Source organism: Apostichopus japonicus, chromosome 15 (assembly GCF_037975245.1).
Source record: "Apostichopus japonicus isolate 1M-3 chromosome 15, ASM3797524v1, whole genome shotgun sequence".
NCBI lineage: Eukaryota > Metazoa > Echinodermata > Holothuroidea > Aspidochirotida > Stichopodidae > Apostichopus > Apostichopus japonicus.
Window position 1 is genome coordinate 12,043,893 of NC_092575.1, and position 25,735 is coordinate 12,069,627.

At 37.4% G+C, this 25,735-nt stretch overlaps 2 protein-coding genes across 4 annotated transcripts; both read left to right on the forward strand.

The window, feature by feature from the left end:
• The first annotated feature begins 417 nt into the window (after positions 1-417).
• On the forward strand, positions 418-7,653 carry LOC139981470 (uncharacterized). 3 transcript variants are annotated; one of them, XM_071993878.1, is made up of 4 exons: positions 3,277-3,647; positions 5,338-5,658; positions 6,451-6,510; positions 7,338-7,653. In XM_071993878.1, the coding sequence occupies exons 1-4, from the start codon at positions 3,630-3,632 to the stop codon at positions 7,404-7,406; spliced, it is 468 nt and encodes a 155-aa protein (XP_071849979.1). In that variant the 5' UTR covers positions 3,277-3,629; the 3' UTR covers positions 7,407-7,653. The 3 variants fall into 3 exon arrangements, 1 of the variants encoding a protein (XP_071849979.1); XR_011797853.1 differs by lacking the exon at positions 6,451-6,510 and having other exon boundaries at positions 418-3,647; XR_011797852.1 differs by lacking the exon at positions 7,338-7,653 and having other exon boundaries at positions 418-3,647.
• Positions 7,654-14,512: 6,859 nt separating this feature from the next.
• Positions 14,513-23,700, forward strand: LOC139981192 (probable thiopurine S-methyltransferase). Its single transcript, XM_071993398.1, has 8 exons — positions 14,513-14,641; positions 15,319-15,414; positions 15,961-16,093; positions 17,079-17,131; positions 17,957-18,031; positions 20,026-20,120; positions 20,985-21,026; positions 22,000-23,700. Exons 1-8 carry the CDS (start codon positions 14,532-14,534, stop codon positions 22,200-22,202), a joined length of 807 nt encoding a protein of 268 aa, XP_071849499.1. The 5' UTR covers positions 14,513-14,531; the 3' UTR covers positions 22,203-23,700.
• The last annotated feature ends 2,035 nt before the right edge of the window (positions 23,701-25,735 follow it).

Below are 25,735 nucleotides of genomic sequence, written 5' to 3' on the forward strand. Positions count from 1 at the left end.
TCATTTAGTAATTGCACTATACTGTTCAGTTAAATTACGATGCATCATTGTTTTTGTATGTACTTATCATTATTTGTAAAAGGTTTTTGACCTTATTGTATTCAAATATATTCAAATTGGCACAAGAATGTTACCAATAAAGATACCAAGCGTGGTAAAAAAAAAAAAAAAAATTAAAACTTTCAAATAGCTGCAAAGCGTACTGTTGTCAGCTGTTGCGATATGCAGGCTTCTATTTATAATTTTATATGGAGCGAACAGCGTGCTTAGACAGTGCAGGTCACATGCATGACTCCCACCGTTCAAGTTACTGTGATCATGGAGTTGAAACAGTTTTACCTCCATGCTGTGATTCACAAGAGTGTGTGTGTTTACATTGCTACCTAGGATACGTAGACGTTACGTATACGCGTTTCTAACCGTACATACAGTTTGCTGATACAAATCACATAAGACTGATCTTGGTTATCAAAGAACATATGGATTTAGACTAACAATCATAAAAAAAAATATAAAAAAATAGTGTTACACGTTCTCAAATGGTGATGACTATTGTTTTGGCAACTATAAATATGACACTTGGTTTTCTCTACCGGAAGAATGGCCTCACGGGTAGAGGAAAAACTGTGACTAATTACTATTCGACGACGTAGCCTACTATTGTGAAGATTTGTCTATGAACACAATATATTAACTCTTTGAACTTTGGAAGTTTGGTCAACAAATAAAACAAGCATTATTGTTTGCACCTGGACGCTAAATTCATAGTCATCTCGCAGAGCAGCTCAATTGGTGATCGTTCATATCTTATGTGTTACACGTTTTATATTCAGACGCCGAACTAATCTATAGCAAAGAATGTATATATACATATATATATATCTATATGATAACGATTTCAATTCGTTATGCTTTTCTACTTTCTTTAGCTAAAGTATTATCTGCCTGTAGCTTATGTAGGCCTATGCATGTTATGCCGTACACGATGTCGTCCTTCTTTCAACACGTGCATCGCAAGCGTGGCTTGTTGTACGCGTTAATCTGTGCTCTTCTCGTCACTACGACTGATTTGTTCGTGAAACTGGTCATAGACGAAATGAGTGCTCTTCAATTGGTCAGTATAAGGATGACCATTTTATTGATGTGTTCGATTCCAACCTTGCTACTCATGGAGGATGGAAGATACTTGAAGTACGATACACAGAACGAATACCAACTTCTGATAATTCGTGCTCTCTTTGCAACCACAAGTACAATTTTTATAGTAATTGCCTACAGTTATGCCGATATGGGGAGCGTGATTGCGGTATTCAACAGTATGCCGATTTTCGCTGGTCTGATTTCACGGATATTACTGAAAGAAAAATTCACAAAAATTGAAGTTTTACTGTCAGTGATGAGCTTAATCGGTGTTCTCCTTATCTCACAACCACCATTTATATTTCATAGAAACCCTGCGGGTAGTAAAGACGGTGGCCATTTTGTAGGCACTCTATTTGCCTTTGCTGGTGCGATAGTAACTGGAGCTAGTTTCGTACTGTCTAGAATTTTATCACAAAGAAATGTACGTTCCATTACAAATCTCTTTCATTATGCGTTAATAGGTGCTGTTGTTGGAATTCCACTCAATTCTTTCATCGGTGTCTGGAGTATACCACAATGCGGCAAGGTGCGTATATACCTTGTACTCATTGGAATATTAAACACCACTCAGCAATTTCTCCTTATTAAGGCTTTGGAAATCGAGAAAGCAGTTCGCGTCACAGTTACGTTAACATTAAATATTTTCTTTGCGTTCGCGTTCCAGTTTATATTTCTGGCTGAGGTGCCCGGTATTTATTCTATCTTGGGATCGGCAGCCATTTTCGCAGCGTCGGCCGGGATAGCAGTGCAAAAGTCGAGAACATCAAGAAATCAAGAAATTGTCGGGGATCATGACGGTGGGAGTTCAACCGGATCGCTATAGACTGCTAGATAATACGATAGGTCGACAGTGCTGTCGGATATAGAGAAGAAATCATTACTATGGAAATGTTATATCTAGCCGAAGGATAGGCCCGGCCGGGTGCCATTAATATACACTGTGCATGGGGCTGGACCCAGAGCCCGCCCTCAGTTTCAAGTATAGCTCCATTAATTGCTGGAAGTTCCTTTGTTTTTCGTTACAATTGAGAAATACATTTTCAGTTCACAAAGACAAGGATTAGTTTCAATTGACGAGTAAAGTGAGACGAACAACGAAAAGGATAAGTTTTATCTTCACACGCGTGTATTGGAACGGACTCTGGTAAACGGTACAAAGTTTTGTATAATTTAGGCCTAAATAAAGTGCTAACTGTTTATACTGTGGTTGAAATGACCTCAGTTCATTGTTATTATTACGGTGTCTCTTGTTAAACGGATTGATAATCATTGGGGAAATGCCGAGTTCAGAATTGAGAAAATATGAGCATAAAATGAATGGGAATCATTTTGAAAGGCTTATCATCTGGTGGAACTGTATGACATTACACATAGGACAAAATGGTAGTCTTCTCTCTCTCAATGCCCAACTCTACACTTTTAAGTATGGATATCCGATACGAAAGGAAATATCGTTTTCCTTAGATCTTTGTTTATGTATGGCTGTATAGTGCGCATGTCTGACAATCATATATAATACATGGGTTTACGTTGCCTTCGTGCATTAATAACACTGATGTGCCTTTGTGGTATATTTGTAACCGTTACATATACGAACCTACGAATAACACCTTTTGAAATGTTCACATATAGGGTTACACTCACTCAGCCTTTACTAGGCCCTTCCCCACGCCACAATGAAAAAAAGACCAGCTAATATCGTTTCTTTAATATAGGTAATAAATCTGAAACGTTATTATACAGTATGGATTAAAAGTATCCTTAAATATTGAACACTAATACACCTGCCGAACGAGGTTCTATCTCATAACCATGTGCATCGATACTATATCCATGACCATTTATGTCGACGTGTATACGCTACCTAAAAAATGACGTATACTCAACATATTGTATATATAAACAGCCTGTTATTCAAACGTTTCTTTCTTGGTGACACCAATATTCACCTTCGTCGTCATGGCAATCATCTAGAGACGATTGTTGTAGCCTAGGGAAGGAGTTTACGGGATGAGAAACACCCCCCCCCCCCTTTGACAAAGTTTAATATGTTATATTATTTTTTGAAGTATCTTACGTTTAAATTTATTCCATTTTTCCTTCCATAATGTTTGTGTCTTTATACTTCATACTTTGAATGACAACGGTAGACACTACGTACGAACAACGCGACGACATATATAGACACAGTCAGACGTCTGGGTAATGGTTTGTCATTTTACAGTATCGCGTATCACTGGTCACTATCAAGATTTTGTATAGCACCGATAGGCTCTCTGGTCACGATTTCGACATTACGCGTTCGCGGAATTTGCGTGCAGTTTCAACGCGCGCTTTGTGCAAGGGTTATACGCATACTTCTTTTCAAACAACACATGCTTATTATGTCTGTGCGTCTAACGTACGCGCCAGGCCGGGTACACAACTGGTTTAAATTAAAAACGGGTGGCTGTTGACGTTGCGAGGACCATCGGAAATTAAGAAGAATGGATGTAAAGAAAAAGGTATAATTTCATTGGTTTAGTCATATCTCCATCTTTCGTCACTTTTGTTGCAGTAATAGTACTAGTTGGTGTTGTCGGCGTCGCTTTAGTTAAAACTATTTTTAGTCGAAATTATATTATTTGTATTTATATTATTTATTCTCACAGCGGTTTCTGAACCTGAAGAAAATTGTATATTTACCCTAGTCATATGTTTGCCTGCATGGATAAATGTTCTTTGAGGTTAAACCATATGCGTCAGTAACTTGATTTAACGACTGGGGATGCTAACATTTTTTCCCAACAAAATGTATGTTTGTCCGGACAAAATGTTTCAAACTTCCCAGCAACACCATGATTTCCCAAAACGACAACTCTGCAACCGACGTAGACGCTGACTCCGAACAATGAATAATTGAACCTTTAACGGATCCATTTTACAACTATATAACAACCTGTATAACCTTAAAAAACAATCATAAAATATCTACAGAATCATAGCAGAACTGTAAACTGCAGCTCTCTGATAGTGAGACAATGTGTCATCAGGTTGTATCGAAATATCAACTAATGTAGGCCTTGGAAGAAAACCTCCTTTGAGTTGATCTATTTGTCTGACATGTATATCATTATTTGTCAGTGGTTAGTGTATAAATTAACATGACGTCATTATCAAAATATTGCATTTCGTTTCGTAAAACAGAAATGTTATTATCTTCCATTGACAACTTGAGTTGACTTAAGGTCATTTGTTAGCTCAATTCAGATCATGGTTATTCATGTTTTTTTTTAAAAAATTTTTAAAATAAAATTAAACTAAAACCTTCACTCAAGAAGTAAACAAACTCAATGAGTAACAGTATTCACAAGTAACCAGCATTTGAAGTTATTTTGATACAAAATCATTCATTAGATCAACATAATCAATCCTTCGCACTAATCGGCCTGAAGGTCTGTTCAAGTTCTTTTCTTTTTTCCACTGATCAAAATTATATCTTTACCTATATAGGCTTTTTGCAGTAGAATCTATTTGTGAAGAAGTTTTCTTCCCTCCCTCTCTTTCTCACTCTCTCCACCTCCTCCTCCTTCCTTCCTTCCCCCTCTCTCTCTGTCTTCCTTCAAGTTTTTTTCCGATTTTGTTTAACCATTTTGCACATATTTGGCAAGAGACCATGTTTCTATGTACTGAGTGTTGATGAACCGTATATCTTCTTTTTAAAATATGGTTTACAGTGGCGTAGGAAGGTACTTTTGAGTAGGGGGCTGAAGACTGATGGCCGGCCTGGGGGAGGGGTCTAAGGGGAGGGGGTGTCCCCCTCCCATTGGAATTTTTTGCATTTCCAGGTGGCCTCAGATGCAATTTGGTGCAATATAGCACACTTCAACACCCACTCCATTTTGTAAACTTAATTTTGTATTTTCACCTGGCCTTAGATGCAATTTGGTGCTCCAAATGAGATTTTTTTCTCATTTGGGAATGAAAAAGGGGTTTTCTGACTTGCGAACAGGGGGGAGCGGAATGATACTTCCGCCCCTCCACATTTTTCACTGGGGGGCTGGCGCCCCCCAGCCCCCCCGGTTCCTACGCCCTTGATGGTTTAAACTATATGCATCTAATAAAACTACCAATTGACAAGCTCAGAAAATGATCTCTATTATTTCTTCATCATTTTTCTTTCTCCCCTCCCCCCCAAAAAAACAACAACAAAAGAACCCACAGACACCGACGAAATCAAGACACCGACGAAAGAAGACGGGAGAACGGTCGCTACCGTCATCACCTCGCGGCGAAGACAAAGCCAAACCCGCAGTCTTAGCTAGTCTCTCCGTCTCCGCACCTGTCACATCCCCGATCCCTATCCCTGTCCCCGATCCCTGTAGAGCTGATTCACCAGACAGTGACGTATTTGGGTCCTCTGTCGGGTCGTCTGGGGGGTCGACTAGCTCCTCTGATTTCGTTGTCTGTTTCGATGATGACTTTGAATTCGAGATTGATTGGGAGAAAGAAAAGGCCAAGCGTTTTTATAACTCGGTAATTATTTCTTATTAGTATAGAAAGCGCAGTTCTAACGAAGGACTATTATAATAGTGCATGCCATTCATGAAATATGTTTTAATTCGTTTGACCAAATGATTAATTCTTGGCTACGAATTGTTAATTTAAATTAATTAAGGTGTAGGCGTATGGGTGCCGGTTCGAGTCAAGGAGGAGAGAAGCTTGGTTGTGAGCGTTGTGAAAATGTTTGTAATAAATCATTTCACTTTTTTCACCATCTTATTTATTTAACATACAAGCCCCCCCCCCCCCCCATCCCGGGAAACTTATGTAACCCCGTGTGAACAACAACAATATTAACCTATAAATTAATACGTAAAACCGGTTGCCGTTTGGGCTGTTTCTAAAGTGTAAATATTTACTGATATCGTGTTGAAATGTCGGCACCCGGTATATATGAGGGTGGTAGCCCCTTAAGTGAATGTTCTGAAACCCCTCCTTAAACTCATTTATTCATAAATTTTCTACGGCTATATGGCAATCAAGGCCAACCTAATAAATAACCTTTATATTTAAAATTAGATTTTTACCTGCTTTAAGTTAAACCTAAAACAAATAATCGGTGATTACCTAATCGTTCCCTTATCTTCAAACAATTTTGTTCCATTATAGCTGGAAACATTTCATATTAGTTTTAATTCAAATGCAAAAGAAAACCGGAAGCTTTTGCGCCTTTTCACTATCAACCTTTAATCAATAGCATATTGTTATGGGATTATTACATATTCATAATACTATACTTCCTCTTCATATTTGCTTTATTTACAGACTAAAGTTTATCCGCCAAGAATATCAATTCCAGAATGGGCAGAATGGGACTTTTCTAAAGTAATTATTAACACCTATACGTAAATAACGGGGCCTGTAAAATACAACGAATCCTAATTAATTTGTCCATAATGTATGCAAGTTATCACACCTACTTTTGACACAATTAATATCAAGTATATACAGTAGCATATCAAAAGTTTAATGCAGCGATACTATTTCTATACAATAGGTATAGTTCATGAAGAAACAATCAGATTACGACCACAAACATACAATGTCATTTCACTTTAAACATACTTTACGTTATGACCTTTATATAGCCGCTTCCGAAATATGTCAAAGGTCAAACGTTTCTCTCTCTCCTTAGTCTCTTCGTTACTGTTTGCTTTGGAGCCTTTTCCTGCTTCCATCTGTAGAAAATAATCTATAATTTTATGCCGTACATCTAGTTTCAGTGTTAGTCATTTCATGTTTGGAGCTTTCACTCCGAACGGTCACATATCGCTATACATAACTAATATACACACCACATAATCATGGACGTTAAATATGAATATAAGAGACTAACTAATTCGGTCAGCTTGCGGCTTTGATAAGCCAATGATGGCTTCTTCGCGAGTTCCTGCTTACAGAAGGATCTAAAATACATACAAATACATACATACACCTTGTCGTGTCTGCATGTAGGCCTATAATCGTTTTGGTTATGTTCTGTTTTATTTGATTTATCTAGCCTTGATGTTAAAAGTTGTTATTCTTGAAGTTTCTTGAGTTTTAAACAAACTTAGAAAAGGAACTGTATGTTGTGCTTATAGTCTCTTACGGAGTCTACTAAACTAACAGTAGCATAATATGAAATCGTCTTCATATTTTCTTATCCACAGAATAAACGCATGCAGGAATTAGCACAACAGAATTGGGAACGTGGCATAAAGGAGCCGCAAGATGAATGACTTTCTAGATGATACTTAAAAACTAGACATAACCTTTACATAGCAGGACACCATTATATACGCCTTTATGGGTTTATTAACATTATTATTATTATTATTATTATTTATTGAATAGTATTTGCATCAATGTGTTTAACTATAGGCTTCATGAAATTTATATTCATTTTTTTTATATAGATATACTTTATTACTTCGATCATGACCAAAAAATGACCAAAAATAAATGGAAATAAATCTTCCTGGAATTTATCAATACGGTGTTTTTTGTGTGTGTGTGTGATACGTTTGTTTCACTTATTCATTTATAGTTATTAGAGCGTGATCGGAAGTAGGTTTCTATTAAAATATGTATTTTCCTCAGTTGATGTTTGTATAAGATTTTTTTCAAGTATACCGACCAAAGAATATTGGACTCACGTGGTCCATACTCCGGATGAAGCCAAATCAACTGTAAACGCCAAGTCGCTATTACAATCATGATCACGACTTTTAGTAGGCCTATATACACCTATTATATAGATTACATATTACAGTCTGTAGTTTATCTTTGAAGCAAGTATACGGGATACAGCCACCTTTTACAAAATTCAAGGCGTAACTGTGATCTATACGTACATAATAGCGTACAATATAGAAATACATAACATTAATATAAGTACCTGGTACATCTTACGTTCCCTGCCCCTATCCTTCACCCCCACCTTCACCTTCCAGAATAGGTAAAAAAGTTAGTGTAAACAAAAATCATGTCTTTCTTCATAATTATAATTATAGTAATTTACCAGAAGAATGCAACACAACCTTTCACAACCACATACCTCATTTAATTGACAGATTCCGTGTTTACAAATTTGGGGAAAGTTGCGGTATAAATTTGCAAATGTCACTTTTTTCAGTGTGTTAGTTAAGTCAGGGAGTATGGTTTAATGGTGTAAACTTTAAGATACTGTTGTTTTGTAGTCTTTTGGCTATCTATGATACATTTACATTATCTCACTTAAGGCGTATAACGATACTAAATCTCGTTTTACGCCAATGATCTTGCAAACTGTAAACTATAGCATGAAGTTGCTTCGACGTTAGCAGTATACGCATAACTGCAATAAGTCCTTTGCAGCGGACAGGATATTTTGATATTTGGCGTAGTCATCATTGCTTCATTGTATAATTTGTAACGATAAATTCAATCAAAGGGTAAGTTAAATAATCATCTCAAATCTCCACTGACAAACAAGTTCAAATGAAAGATATAAAATAGTGGGTAATTGCTGTATAGACCCCAAGTATACCACGCTATCATGGAAAAGTTTCTTAAGATTACGTAATCGACCTTACTTGGTCGTAAAACGAACTCTTTTTACCAATTAGTCTGCAACGCCTGCCACATGTTTTTTTTATTTTTATGTATGAGGGTCTTTGCGTGAACGCTGTATGACTAACTACACTGTAGACATGAACATAACACTCCGGTCTCATTGTCCACAAACAGCTGTACATGACTCAATGTAAACATTACAAAGATTTGCTAAACTCCGCAAAGTCCTGTTATTTTCGTCAACAGATTACCTCCGCAAACCAGAAGGATATGTTTCGTATTGTAAATAAGCTAACTTCACCGGAAGTGGATAATACCCTCCCAAAAAATGTCGCTGAGAACCTTGCCAATCGATTTGTTGATTTCTTTCAACAAAAAGTAAATTCTCTCCAACATGCTTATCCTGACTATGGGACTGGTAATATTCCGATGGAACAATGTAAATCAAAGTCAGTTTTTACTGTTTTCAAAGAAGTGAGTGAACAAGATGTTTTAGAAGTTATTAACTCGTCACCAATTACCTCTTGTTTTTTGGATCCTTTGCCAACATATGTCTTCAAGGAGTGTATTTCAGACTTACTACCAGTCATCACGAAAATTGTTAATCTTTCTTTAACTTCAGGTCAGTTACCATGCTCACTGAAGCAAGCGGTGATAATTCCTCATATTAAAAAACCCAAGCTTGATGCTAATAATCTTGCAAACTACAGACCTATATCAAACCTCCCTTATCTATCCAAGCTAATCGAACGTATTGTTTGCAAACAGTTTCAAGATTATCTTTCAAACAATGATCTCTATGCGAAAATGCAATCTGCATATCGAGCAAATTACAGCACAGAAACTGCTCAACTTTATGTGCAGAATAGCCTTCTCTGTGCCCTTGATGAGCATAAAGATGCTTTACTAGTCCTGTTGGATTTCTCATCCGCCTTCGACACAATTAATCACCAAACACTTTTAACACGTTTGCATGAAAGATATGGTGTTGATGGAGTTCCATTGTATTGGATGAAATCATACTTAGCAAACCGTACCCAATGTGTTATTGTGGATCAAAATCTGTCAAAGGAAGTTACGCTTGCAACTGGAGTCCCACAAGGCTCAGTTCTGGGGCCGTTACTTTACACCTTGTATGTAGCTCCATTGCATGATTTAATCATTTCAGCTAATATGCAAACTGTTATTTATACTGATGACATTCAGTTATTCACATCTTTCCATCCTGATCATTGTTCCGATGCTATTCAAAAAATCCAAAACTGTATTGCAGATGTAAAATCATTGGCTATATCAAACAATCTTTTTATCAATGACTCAAAGACTGAAATCCTCCATGCTACCTCGCAATTTAAATCCACAACAATCAAATCTATTTCAGTCAAAATTGATCAGACTACCATCACTCCGTCCATGCACGTCAAAGTCTAGGAGTTGTACTGGATCCCCATCTAAGCATGAAACAACAGGTCAATGCTCTTTGTAAATCATCATACAATGCCGTACGGAAGATCAGCCGGATACGGAAGTTTTTAACCAACGATATAACTACAAAACTTGTATGTTCCTTGATAATGCCCAGGCTTGACTACTGTAACTCCCTTTTATTTGGCCTTCCTGACTCTACACTGAAAAAACTTCAAACTGTTCAGAATTCTGCTGCCCGGTTAATATCATGTTCATCGCGTCATGATCACATGTCTCCAGTGCTTCAATCACTCCATTGGCTTCCAGTAAAACAACGGTCAATTTATAAGCTCCTCCTCTTAACGTACAAATCACAACACTCCCTTGCCCCTGGTTACATTACAAATTTAATTCCTCAGTATCATCCTCAACGCCAACTTCGCTCGTCTACAAAGTGTCTTCTTGCCACCATCCATACCCCAAACACAAAGTTTTATGGAGAAAAAGCCTTCATCTCTGCTGCACCTCACCTCTGGAACAATCTACCATCTTCAATTCGCAATGCACCATCGGTTGACTGTTTTAAGCGTCTCTTAAAAACACATTTATTCCAAAATTTACAGTGATTTGACTTGCATATTTGTGTACTTGTTTAAGCGCTTTGAGGCCTTTGCATAAAGCGCTCTATAAATATTTTCTTCTTATTATTATTATATTCCACACAGTGTTTACACAAAGAGCCTAATGGTGTTAAGAAGCTATGCAAGCTAATCATGGCAGGTCGATTACGTAATCACAAAACTTTCCTAGCTATAGCGTGCTATAATTGGAGCCAATGAAGCAGATCTTTAAACTATGAGGAACTGGAAAAAATACCAGGATATCTGAACGGGGCACTTGTTACTGTATATGCCTGTAGACAGTTTTGGGGAGGGGCTCAAATGTTGGCTGATGTTCTCACTCATATGTTTTCCTTGGTTATAAGGGGGCCTAAATGCAAAACGATGCTATCATTTCAACCATAGTTTTAACTGTATTTGTGTAGTACAAGTTACCATTTCTAAACGTTAACGAAACAACGAGATTTATTTATTCAAAAGGTATACTGCAGCTAAGGAAGGACAATTCATAATTTGACAAGTAAATTGACGAATAATTTGTTGTTGAAGATTATCATATTTAACACAAGCTGAGGTGGCCTAAGAATTTGTTTGGAATTTGTCTGTAATGTCCCTTCTTGCGTTCCACAGTACAGTGAAAAGAATTTGGCCACATAACTTTGGTGAGTTTTCTAAGGAGTTGGAGAGAGTAAGGGTGTGAGAAAGGATGGCTGTTGATTGAATATTTGTTAGCCAAGTACTGAATAACTAGTTTATCACCGTAGTAGTATTTATGACAGATCCGATCCTTGTTTTGACCGCTGGTATCGCAATAAACTGGCACCGTAATGAAGTACTAGATCTAACCTAGTAGTAGGTATAACGTAGGCGAACCAATTTCGCGAAATTTGTGTCAAGGCGGAGCATACTTTAGCCGTACTACTTAGCCTTAGTGTTCGGTTAAGTAAACTCAACTTGACCTTAACTAATCTAGCCCAACATTGCTGCAAATTACAATAAAGGTATGCCAGGCATAAGTTAGGTGTCCTATGTGTAACGTGGAGGAAGGGAGGAGGGATGGAGTGACGGAATAATCTATCTGACATGCAAAATGGTTGAACTGCTTAGACCTAGTATACAGTAAGTTACACGTTCAAAGATGTATCTAGCTAGGCCTAGCACTTCTTTACACCATAGTAGTTTATCAGTTTAAAATCTCAGAGCTTTCAAAACTGGTGCACCAAATCAGTGGCGGATCCAGGAATTCGCCGAAGGGGGGGCCCAGATGGGAAATGCCTAATCGTCGTCCTGGGGGAGGGGTCTAAGGGGAGTGGGTGCCCCCCTCCCCTTTGGGAAAATTTCTCAAAATATGGAGGTCCTCGGTGCAATCTGGTGCTACTTTTCGTGAAAGTTTGGAGTAAAATTTATTTCCAATAAATCATGTATTCATGGTTTGCCGGGCATATATTTGCAATTTCGAGCAATGAGCTGGGATTTACGTCTTTGGGGAGTAGGTGGTGATGCAAACTACTTTTTACCAGGCTACTCCAGGCCATTTCATCTTGGATGCCCCCTTCCAGATGGAGACTATTGATGCAGTCAGAGTGCCCCTCTCACCTTCACTTTATCAGAATGATGGTGTACTCTTTTTGCAAATTTATTTTACAAAAAATTACACGCACAGTGGCGTAGCTAGGATTTTTTGAGTGGGGGGCATGGGGGGCTGTTCTTTCTTGTGGGGGGGCGGAGTTTACTATCTAAGCGGAGCGCCACCTTGGTTGGCGCGGAGCGTACAGAGAAAATTTGAGATTTCAGCACCCCCCAGATCGCAGGAGATGGCACCTGTGAGGCAAAATAGCAACCAAAAAGATGTGCAACTTTGGTGACAGAAATGCAAAAAAAGTTTTTTCTCTTTCATGCTGACTGGCCTTGCCAACTCAGCCAGACTTTTAACTTGAGGGAAGTTGGCATCATTTGTCGTTTCAAGCTGTCAAGGCCTTTCTCCCAACTCAAACCCCTGTGGGCTACCGGTAGATTTGCAGGATATGCCCACATGTGGACTTAAATAGCATTAGAGGAAGGGGGTGGAAGACTAACACGCATCGATGTTTCGGTAATGGTCCACATTGATGGCTCGGTGCTTATTAGGCCATTTATTGGGTTTCTTGAGGCAGCTGTCATCAGAATCTGGCTTTTTGTGCCAATCGATGACCGATAACATGTATTGGTATGTAAATTTCTTCTTCCTATATCTAGCAACACTCTAAAAACAAATGAGTGGATTTCATTCCATTGGAGTGATCACTCGGCGCACTTCAAATTAAGAGTAAAATTTAACTCTATTGGAGTTAACCCTCACTCCTAATATGAGTGAATGTAACTCTTTTAGGAGTTAAGATTTACTCCAATGGAGTGGAAATTCACTCTTATACCGGAATGTGCTCAGTGATCACTCCCATGGAGTGAAATTCACCTATGTTTTTATCAGTACAGTACAGTGCATATCATCATAGACGTACGTACGTACGTACTACGTACGTTCGTATATCAGACGCACTCGATACCCACGATACGATACGGTCCCGGAGAAACTATTTCCACTCATCATTTTTTAAGGCGATACAGTAGTGAGTATTGAACAGGCACAGCCGCATGTTTGCAGGAAATTCAGAATTCCCAATATTTTATATCTCTACCAGTAGTGAAAATCATGTTTCGACAGTTTCGTGGACATAAAAAGTTGTTTTGTGGAATATTCAATGACATATCAGGGGCGGATGCAGGATTTGTGACAGGGGGGGGGGGGGGTCTGACTGGTCCAGCCGCGCCTGAACGTAAGACTATCTAAGCGGAGCGCCATCATCGGTTGGCGCGGAGCGTACAAGAACATTTTTGGCTTTACAAACACCCCAGATGGCCGGAAACGGCACTTCCCGAGTATTCTAAGCAGCATGTACCTAGCCTGAAAATATGGATCTCATGTCTGCAATTTCAGGCCCCCCGTAGCTACGCCACTGATCACGCATGGGGCACTTTCCCTCGAACGCGGTAAAAAAAAAAAAAAAAAAAAAAATCAGGATTTTCAAAAAGGGGGGGCCCGGGCCCCCCGGGCCCCCCCCCTGGATCCGCCCCTGCAAATGTGGACCCATAATTATTTGATGGGTGGGATGACTTATGGCACACTAAAGACTATCAACAATTTTTACACATTTGCCAATGAATTTCTCAATCATTATAATTTAAAAGTAGGACTTCCCAGGTTTATAGCTGCTAGGGAATCCATAAAGGTGTACCGGCCCACTTTTGCTACCCACAATTGACTCAGATTGGAAACTGATCTTCACCACTTGTAGGTTGTCTGTGGCAAAGGTGTCAAGTAAACTGAATTCATATTTCATGTTGCAAGTTTTGACCACATAAAATGCATATAAATCCACATTATGAGCCTAGCAAGCTGAGCATTGTCAAGAGACAATCACTAGGAGGAGGAAGCCTTATAGCTATGTCCCCATCAAGATTTGTTCTACAAAAAGAATGGATTACATCACTCACCACAGACCAAATTCTTTTCACAGGCTAGTTGCTGTGTTTATTTGGCATTACATGACTTAGATTTAAAAGAAATATCACACTGAGATGCTTCTTCCGTGTAGTTCTGTAAACTAATTCTTTGCAGTAGTACTGATGGTCGAAAGTTATATATACTATCTCCTTTCATAATTAATATTTGCTTCTTTTTTTTTTCATTCTTCTTCATGCAGGACACCCAAATGTGAATTAGGTAATGCAATACAATATTTTACAATGGCAGAAGGAGAATCACATCAACATGATGAGTCTATGTACAGCATTGAAAGCTGGACCAAAGGATGGGATGAAGGTCAATGGGGATTCCACTGTAATGTAATCAATGAGTAAGACTTACGTTCAGTTTCAAATATATTTTGTTATATTTTTTTCCCTTTTTAAATTTTTTAAATATTTTTTTGGCTGCAGAGACACTTCATCACTTTACCATTAACCATAAATAAAAAGCAAAATTTAAAATTAAAAATGTCTCTTTTGAAATTAAAGTTGACTAGAAACTGTAAAGTGAACTGCTGTACATTACTATGAGATTTTAGTATTGCATAGTATATACATTTAAAGTACACTACATTTACCAAAAATCAAGGCAAAACACTCCTTGAAAGTGCAACTCTGTTTCCTCTCAATATTCATTAACATTGGTAAAAGTGGATTTTCCATAGATCGCCAGGTTGAATTTTAAGTGTAAAATGCTGTCCTCATGCAGTTGTTTCTCTCATATATAAGCTTTTGATATCATACTTTTATGAACTCAACAATTCTCACAACATGAATTCCTGAAAGTGTTCATTAAAGTCATGACATTTATTTTCTCTTCTTAAAATTAAAGAATGTTTAAAGTAGAATAGGTCTATCTACTATAAAGTAGTTGTATGGCCTTGGTGACAGTTTTTGGTTTCCTCTCCTCCATTCATTGTTGTTTTTGTCATAGTAACATATTTCTGGACCGAATTCTTTATCAGTATACATGTATAAATAATTATCTGTCTTTCTTTTCCTGCAGCCTCCTCATAAAATACTATGAGAGATTAGTGGATGACAGTGGATCACAGATGCGATTCTTCCTTCCCTTGTGCGGAAAGTCCCTCGACATGAAGTGGTAACATGTTTCTCTTTTCTTTTCTGTTTCACACATTATATAAACAGATGGCATTCCATGCAGTTTGCAGATCTCATCTTTTCAGTGATGGATGGATCTACATTGAGAAAAGACATCATTAAGGAACATGTTCCTCTATTTGTTATGGTTTTCTTGATTGTTCTTGCTGCTTGGGAGTTGTTCTGCACAAAGATCTCTACGGTCATGTAAGCCAAAAATGATGGTTGTGTCCCCTTTAAGTGCAAGACAGGAACATTGTCTCCTTCAAGTGTCATATTTTATTGCTTATAGATTACAGAATGTAGGCAGAATTCAGGCAATGCATTAGGGTTTATATTGAATAATATTGAGTTGAAATTTGTGTTTTGACGAAAGTTGTGATTTGATGAGCTGACTGAACCCAATATCAAGAAAAATTCACTTTCTCACTTGTATACTTACCTTATAAAGTTAAAAATATAATTTATTCCACTTTGCCCTCCCCCCCACTCCCTCTGTGCCTTAATTTCCATTTTTGTTCCTTAATTTGTTTTGCATCTTCACCAGGTTGGCTGACAAGGGTCATCGGGTGGTTGGAATAGACTGTGCACCAAGGGCAGCAGTAGACTTTTTTGCTGAAAACCAAATAGAATACACGGAATCTGAAATCTCAAATATAGAAAACTGCACACTGTACAAAGTGAGTAATTTACATGATTTCATTTGTGTTTGTCTTGTTTCATCAGAAACAAACAAAACCCAAGAAAATCACACATATTTGAAGCTGGGTTTCCAATCCTGCAAACAAAATTGCCAAAGGTAAGCAATAACACTTCCAAGAGTTTAAAAAGTCATGAAAATTTTTTGGATATTAATTGACAAGAGACACATGTTTTTGGATTTAGCCAGACGATTGGATTAATTGTTTCACTTAATGTTTTTGAATAATCAGATTAATTGTTTTGGTTGAACAGAGAGGAAATGAAAGTTTTTATAATGACTCTTGGTTTTATTGAATCTAAAGCTTTCAGTCTTTAGTATTATATAACATTATCTTCGTAGCAGATTCATAGAAACCATTTAAAGTTTCAATTCTGATAGTGATAACAACTTTTCATGAAAAAGACGCATTCTGTTTATGTCTTTAACGCCCTACTCCTCCCATGGATTGAGTCCAAGATATACTTTATAACTGATATGTGATTGGTTGATAGAGATATTTTAGGAAAATCACAAAATTTGTTTCCATGGAAGTCCTGTATTCACTGTTACTTTGAAGATGGTAGTAGGAATTGTCAAATGTTCAGCTGATAAAACAATTTATTATTTATTTAAACCAGCATTAATCTGAAGCTAAATTTTCACATCTTTTAATCATCTCATGATAGAAATTTTTCCTTGACAATATTTTTTAAAACACAATAGCCATTCACATGAATACCATGAGGTCTTATGAATAATCCCTCACCAACTTTAAGTGTTGATGTTTTATAATCTTCCAAAACCATGAATTAACATTTTGCTAACAAAATTTCATATATGATTGTAGTCATTTTTATTTCTAAATTTTCGCATCCCCCCTTCACACTTTCACATCCTCTTCCAAGAAAAAATATTCATATTAAATATAAACCAAGGCTTTCCTGGTTGTTTACATTCTGATCGTTTGTTTGTTCTGATTGCAGAGCAAAGATGGCAAGATTGAATTCTATGTGTGCGATTACTTCGCGTTGACAAAGTAAGTCATTTTTGTGAGAGAATAAAGAAATTCTCAGTTGGGAAGATATTTATATGACTTATTGATCATAGCATGGTATGTACTTTGGTCTAGGAATTTAGTTGTTTAATCTTTAGTTGGGGTGAATCTTTTTTTGCTATTGGAGGAGGGAGTTGGGGAGGGTGGGGGGGGGGGGGGTGAGGCTATATAGGGATGCTTAGTCAGAGACCACAGAAATTTACACACAATGTGACCTAGAATCACACCCCCTTTATATGTGAAGACCCTTATGTGGTTATAAAAAAAAATTATATGTGAAAATCTTTATATATAAAAACTTTGTATGTAAAAACTGTATCAAAAACCGTTATAAATGAGGAAAATTTTTATATGAAAAAAAAACTTTAAATTTATTTGTATGTGAAGAGGAGGGTTTCAAGAAAAATCTTGCTATTAAAATAGTAAAAAGTAAAGAATACATATGTTTTGGAAATTGTTAGAATCCCACAGGTCTATGTATTTATAAACATTACACAAGATTGCATAATCTGCCCCCCCCCCCCCCCGATTAATTGCATTTGATTAAGTTGCATTTGATTAACTAGCATTTCCTTTCAAGAAGAACTTTTCAGGGGTAGATCGGACATGATTTTGAAAAGGAAAGGGTGTGGCGCTGGGGTTTCTTGTCCTAACTGTTTTCAAAATTTAGACAATGCAACTTTCCCCTTCCAATGCAAACTTTCTTGTGTTCTTTTTCTGTAAACATTGGATACATTTTAGAGAACAGAGGTTTTTAACTTTTTATTGCCACTTTCCTTGTATATATTGTACTTTCCTTGTCAACAGAGATGTATTGAAGGAGTTTGATGTGATCTGGGACAGGGGGAGCCTTAATGCAATGCCGAAAAGCAAGGTTTCAGAGTAAGTCAGAGTTTTGGTCATGTATTACTGTGGTTATAATGATTATGTAATCACCCAAATTGCCCACTTTTAACTCTCTTTGCTTTATACGATGCCGAAGGCTCAGTAACCTTGGCAGTTATTCTGGTGTGTGGGTGTGCGTTTGTTTTGCTATCTGACCGAGGACTTGAACAAAACAATTCTAGGTCCTCGGTTGTGATTTCTAAAGAATCACCACGTCCTCGGAAGAATTCTATTGTATGGGGTATTGTTAAGGTTAGGGTATGTGGATTTGAACAATGGAAAATACAATGGGGTCCTCGGTCTGAATGTAATACAAACATGTATGTGTGCATTTGTTTTTCTATCTGACCGAGGACTTGAACAAAAGAATTCCAGGTCCTCGGTTGTGATTTCTAAATAATCACCACGGCCTCCGCCGAATTCTATTGTATGGGGTATTGTTAAGGTTAGGGTACGTGGATTTGAACAATGGAAAATAATAAATGGGGTCCTCGGTCTGAATGTAATACAAACATGTGTGTGTGTATGTGATGGCTAGCTTGTAAACATGATATCTCAATATACACAGGTTGAATCAATGTCATACTGGGGTGGGTAGATGCTCCATGATGTGTAGATATGCCCTATTGGTTTTGGTTCTCATTTCGTGAATATTAATGAGTGGGCAGGAATTAACGTAAAATTCTTAAAACATCAATATCTCTCCAATCGTATGTGCGATTTAGTTCATACTCGGTATGGTCATGTAACAACACAGTAAGTACGTGTTCTTTGCAACAACAAATGTTACCTCATTAATATTCATCAGTGGATTGGGTTTGATGGGAAATAGTCAAACATGGCTTGTAAACACGATCTCTCAACAGACACAGGGTTGAATCATACGTGGTAGGTAGATCCAGCTTGGTGAGTGCAAGAGCCCTATTGAATTTGGTAAAGGTCACATGAGGTCAACAGTTGTCAAAGTCTGAAAACCTTTAAAACATGATCACTCCAAAATTAAAGCTACAATTAATCTGTGAATTCTAGAATGCTATGATTTCTTTTGGTGAACAAAGTTTGGTCAAAATTCAGTTCAGTTTAGTTTCTGAAGGGGCTCTATAGAGTTGATAACAACAAAACATACAGTCATCCAGGAATGAAATCTGCTTCATAGAGTTGATAGTCTTGCTTTAAACATGCACTCAAACTGCTCTTATCAGTATTCTCACTCTGAGCTTCAAGGGGTCCACAGGTTATCTCAAATGGGAGGAAGAGGGGAAAGGTAACCTCAAAGAGGTGTTTAGTCTAGGTGTTGAGCAATTGGAGTTTGCACTGAAAAGACAATATCAATATATTTTAGGGAGATGCAAGTGTGTATGTACACTTGTAAATTATGAGCTAACAAAAGCCTTAAAAGTTGTCATGGGCTCTTATGCGGGCAATTTGGATGTTAATTTGGACATTAATTGGATAACATGGGGGGAAATAATCAAGCCACAGAAGCGAAAAAGATCAACTTTAGGTCCCAAATCCTACATTGCCACGAGCAAACTGCCACAGAGCATAACATGCATTTCAAGTATGCTGAGCATACTTGCAAAAGTAGTCATAGAGCTTACAATATCGATACAATAGTTGCCTTGTTGAGACTTCCCAACGATAGTTTCTCTGTCAACATCATCAGCCATCTTAACTCTCCTTTTACACACTGTGTGCCCTATAGGATCACTACTCATCAGCATCAGCTGTGGAGATTTTCAAATTAAAAATGTGTAAAGCTTTTGGCATTAAATATTAGATTTTGGTAAGATGAAACCTGCTGTTAATATGATCTCTCAAGTCTTGTTTGATTTTGGATTTGATTTTTCGGAGGGAATAATGGTAATACCAACTGTGAATCTTTGGATTTCCTTGCCCCCTCCCCCCTGCAACACCCTCTAATTTTTTCATCTTCATTACCCCACCACTGCCATGACCTACAAATCCATTGTATGAAAATGTCTCCACAGTTACGTTGAACTCATCAAGCAATTTATGAAGCCTGGCACGAAGGTACTGCTGGATCTCTTTGAGGTCTACGATGATAACGGTGAAATCCTAAAAGGTCGGTTCTGTTTTCTTCATGTCAGACGTGTTTTATCCAAAATCTGAAAGTTGACCATTGGCCTATCGGAAAAGATCAAACAAATTTGCAAGAAAGAAAGAAACACAGTCTGAAGGATAAAATTCTACAGAAATCACAATCAAGAACATGTTTTGCAGCCGACATTAATTGATGGACAGTAGTCAGAATATTAATTAAATTCCTTTCAATTTTGAGCCCGAATGAACGTCCCTTTCGTAAATTGTGGACAGGCGAAGCTTTTCAAGTCTGCAGTAGCAAATAAGTTTGAATTATTTCTAAGAAAGGACATCAAATTTGTAATACTAATTCTAAGCTATTTTGATTGAGGTTGGAGGGGTTAGGTCAGGAGAATGAAATCTGGTAAACTTTTACTACTGAAAATTGAGGGAAATGTTTTGATCAACTTGATACCTGAAATTACAATCACCGGTGCTATGGGGAGGGGGGGGGGGGATGGAGACCGTAAGTGGTATATTTATGTTTAGCTATGGTGGGTGACATACTGTACTTGACACTACAGTGGTGAATGGGATTGAATCTACCGTTCAAAAATTATAGTTCTGAAGATAGAGCCGTATGTGTGCGTGGAGAAAGCTGAAAGGATGTTGATGATTTACACATCAAGCTGCAGTTTGTTTACCATTTGCCAAAAGCCAATAAAAACTTTAAAAAGTTTTTTCACATTTCTAAGCCACGTGGTCATCTGGTTAAAAATCCATTGTCATGAGTACAAAGAACTGTCTTTAGGTGGTTGTTTATAATATCATTTATGTATGACTTTTAAGCTTGATAAGTTTACGGTAGGGTAGGGTTAAAATACTTTATTTTTGTATCTTGTTGCAGATATTACCCACTTGTTGGAGGCAGATGTCAGGAGACTTTATGGTAAGTTTTATGGTGACCACATTCCATCAATTTGGAATGTATGATTAAGGGATGATCATGGGGGTAAGGAGGGGGAGGGGGGCTGAATGTGTTTTTTTTTCGCACACAAAAACTAGTAGCAAGCATAAATTTGCCCAAAACTGTGGGCATTTCTCACATTTATCGATGTTTTCCTATGACAATTTTCATGGTAATAAATTTCATATCTACCTATACTTGTCTTCTGCCTCACCTCCCTCCCACCACCCCCTCTCCTCCCCCCACCCTTCAGAGAAATCCTGGATTGCTCACTGATCATATAAAAACAAAATATATTTAAAAAAAGTGTTGAAGTACTGCTTATCTACTGCAAAATGCCTGTATAGGAAATATTTAAAAAGTTGGAGAGGCCTGACATTTGGATGATAGTAGGATCTTCTTGAAAGGCGCATTGAAATGATAGTAGATCTTAAAGATACATTGGAAATAGATGCAGATGAACAGACAACTTTATTGAACATTGAATAGAATAATTTGGGCAGAACAAAAGGCAGAGAGATGAAAGCAAAGAGTAGATGAAAATGGATGATTCAACCAGCACACACCGTTGAATGGTGGGTCTATCGGACAGAACCATACTCTGATCTCAAACTGTCAACTATGGGGAGAAGTTCCTTACCCCCCCACCCCCCCTCCTTCTCTCCACCTGTTCCTAAAGCCATATTCACTCCCACTTCTTGTTGCTCAAGATGGATGTGATTAGTTGGTATAAATTAGCCTAGCCTACAATAGCCCCAGTCCAGAGTTTTAAGCAAGTTAGTCCTGGCCTAGCTACATTAATACATCATACAGGTTTTTTTTATCTGTGTATAATACCATTATACAATCATTAGTGAATTCTGCAAACTTTTGAGGAGAAAAAAAGTGACTGTGAATGTGTTTTATTTCAATTGAGAGATGTCATCTTCATCGCTACCCCTGATTATATTTACAGACAATTGTCAATGTGAGGTTCTCGGGACCTACAAATACGCAGACATCGCAAAGGACATGTGCATGGACGAGGGACAGGAAGAGTCTTTCAACAAATCGGTAGCGGATCAGGCCGGGAGTGAGGACCAATCAGAGAATGACAGCTCAGAAGTAGATGTGTTTAAGAATATGATTGGAAGAACATACCTGCTAACAGTGAAGTAGGAAAGGTAGCAAATAAGGCCAAATAGGGTATTTATTTAAAAGTAGATTTTTTGTTGACTATAGTGTAGTCTGGCAGTTCTTAACGGATAAAGGAAAGAGAATGCGGGTAAGGACCGATATGAATCACCCTCGGTAGAAATATTGGACATCCCCATTATGTGTGCATTTAACACAGTTTAGTAAGAATGACATAAAAGTTACAACATAAACTCAAAAATGCAATTTTGGGGAAATGTACACCCCAGGGTCATGTTTGAAATTCTGTAATGGAATTACTAATTATGAACAACTCCTTAAAGCATTAAGAAAACAATCTTGAACACTTTCTACAGGGAATGATAAACTCTAGAAACAATAGGAACTGTAGGCCCCACATATTCATAGTTTCATTAGTGAAGTCACCACATAGTAAAATAGCGCCACCATTTCGTGTGGAGGGCAAAAAGTCTGAGCTAGTTAGGGTAAAATTGATAGTATAACATGTTGTATGCAGGATATGTTACCATTCATTTTATATCATTGTATTGGTTAGATGTGTAGATTATGGTGAATTATGTAGGGTCTTACTATTTTTGATTAATTCCTGAAGCCAAGTTCTCTTACATGTATACACTGCCTTTCAGTACCTCAGTAATTTATTGCTCTTAAAGCAAAACTTATTTTTTTATCAATTGAAAATTATGTTTGAAGTAGCTTCTGGGTATTTATGGATATAATATATATATATATGTTTTTGGGGCCTTTGGCTCCAAAAATCATCCAGCCAATTGACATATGAATTAATTATACATCAGACAGATATTTCTAATGGGCATTATAGTTACTAGAACCGTCAAAGGGATGAAGGAAGTTTTCTCTTTGAATTCCAACACTAGGTTTGAACTTAGCATCGGCCAATTCAGTTGGTTAGTTTTTATCTAGTATGCAAAGAACAATAGCACAATATTAAGCTAAACGCAATAAGAGCTAATTTTTTTTAATTCATTGTACATGAGCCACCTATTTGAAGTACTGTCGCAAGAAGAATGTCATATTATATTCTTTCAACTTAAGTTGCTAGTATTTTATTCTAAGTAAATTGATTTTTGGTGATTGTTATGCTAGTCATAGTTAGTTCCAAAGAGCTTTAGTATTGTCTTTGTCAGGTAAGTAGGGAGAGCCTAGTGCCATTTGACTGTTAGGTTACTGCAAATGAATTTATATGGGCAAAATGATGAAGTGAAATTGGACAAAAAAATAGTAGAATTTTATAAAATCCTCTATCAATTACGTAGACTCATTTTTTTTTTTTTTTTTTATGTTGAAATCATAACATGGTTTGTGGGTAAAATCAAATCTGAGTTAATATTTATTATAATTAAGATCTTTACATCCATATTTGAATGTGCAAATATGAATCCACAAAATAATCAATTTGTTAACTCAGTTATTCCATTTTTCTATGATGCTAATGAGAAATTACATTTTATATGAAATATGCATACAGTACTATCACAAGCAATCTGAAATAAATACTTTGCCATATGATAACATTTGTCATTAATCATTGAGTGGTCTCCTGTGATCTGTGTGTGTATGTGTGTTTGTATGTATGGGTGATGTTAAGGAATATGATATGTGTTAAATTAGGAATTCCGGGTTAACATGACTGGTTAACTTAATTCATGTTAATGAAGGCAGAACCTTGAAACTATCAAACAAGAAATTACTTCTGCATCCCCCCTCCCCCCCCGCCCCTATAGAAGTTTCTCTCACTCAAAAAATTTAAAAATAATTATAAGTAACAAATGCTGGAAGGAATGGCCCACAGTCCTTGGCTGTACAAATTAAATAAAATTTTAACTAGCGGTAGCCAAATAGTAATCGCAAAACTTGAAATTCCTTCATTTTGCTTACAAATAAGATCTTTCATTTGAAACGAAAGTGTCCAAAACAGTGGTTCATTATGAAAGACTTCGTATGAAAATATGCAGCAATGTTTTCATGTAGTTAATAGAGAAAATGAATGTTGTTAAGAGGGAATATGAATCACCCTCGAATTAATGTAAAAATGAGTTAAAATTGTATTGAGTGAGAGCAGCCCATTTCATGGGCGTCTGCAGGGGGAGGGGGAGTGCCAGCTCCCTCAAGTCTTATAATACATTCCGGAGAAATTTAATACCCCTCCGTGACATGTATTTTCATACTTTAAGCTCCCTACGAGAGAACAAGAAGTCCCAGAAGCGCTGCGAATCGTATACCCCCACCCCCAGCCCTACCTCGCCACGGACTCTAAACTACTTGTGTGTAACATAAACGTTCCTCAGAAGCAACTCAAAGTAATAAGAAAACAGCCTATATGATAGATTACAGTACCTCACTACGGTCTGTTACAGATTTTTCATGTGCAAATAATAATCATAATCAACAGTTATTTTTACAACGTTTAGCGACCACAAATGTGCATGGGAGAAACCCGCAAGGGCTAATTGATTACAACTTACACGTCAGGTGGCTTCCAATTCAACATTTTAAACTCAAATTTGGAATCTTTTCAATTTAGAAAGTCATTTCAGATGGGTAAACCGTAGATTGCTCTTGTATGTAAAACCCACCTTACCATGACCCGGCCGGGTGTCGAACCTGGAACCTCCCGATTGCTAAGCCTAATTGCTTCAAATACCACCGACTTTATCCACTGGGCCACAGCAAATGGTATTCAACGATATCCAAGGGTGCTGTTTATATGCATTTTAAAACAACATTTGTGGTTGAGATGAGAATTTTTAAAACAATGGATGAACAGATAGTGCTAGGCATTCAACTGGGGGCATCATCAATGTACTCTAAAATGAGCATTTACAGACATTTTAACATATTTTTTAAAGATGGTTATGTTGAAAATAGGAATAGCTATAGATAAAGCACTTTCGCATTTATGACGTATCAAGGCTAAATTCCTGCCTATAAAGTCATCCTTTTTCGTTACTCTTGCTAAGGCGCTGCCTGTTGATCAGTAACTCGGACATCAGTGTGGAGTCACTCTTTAATAAAAATAATAATAATAAATGAGACTTATACATAGCGCCAAATCAGTAGACAAAAGGCGCTTTACAAAGAAAGTCTTTCCTTACGTCACTATTCTATAATTAGATGGAAAGATCGCGAATCTGCGAGAGTGGAATATGCTAACATTTATATGAACTAAAGTACGGCACAGAATATTTTTTATCAACATAGATACGGGGACATTGAAGGTTTGGCTAACTTCAGCTCCATAGGGACCCAATGTTGTATATAAGAACATCTTTTTTTGCCATGGGGTTGGGGAGAGGATTAGGGAGGGAGCAGTGAAAAAAACCTTGTCGTAGGCAAAGTAGAACCGACGAAGCGGCAACGGGTCGGAGATAAACCCTTGATGGTGGGGGGGGGGGGGGAGAGTGGGGATGGTTGACGAAGAGCACGACATTCAAGAAATCAATGTTTTGATAAAGCATTCCTACGGTCCGCATCATGATTCAAGCTGTTTATTGATTCTCGTACGTTATTTTATT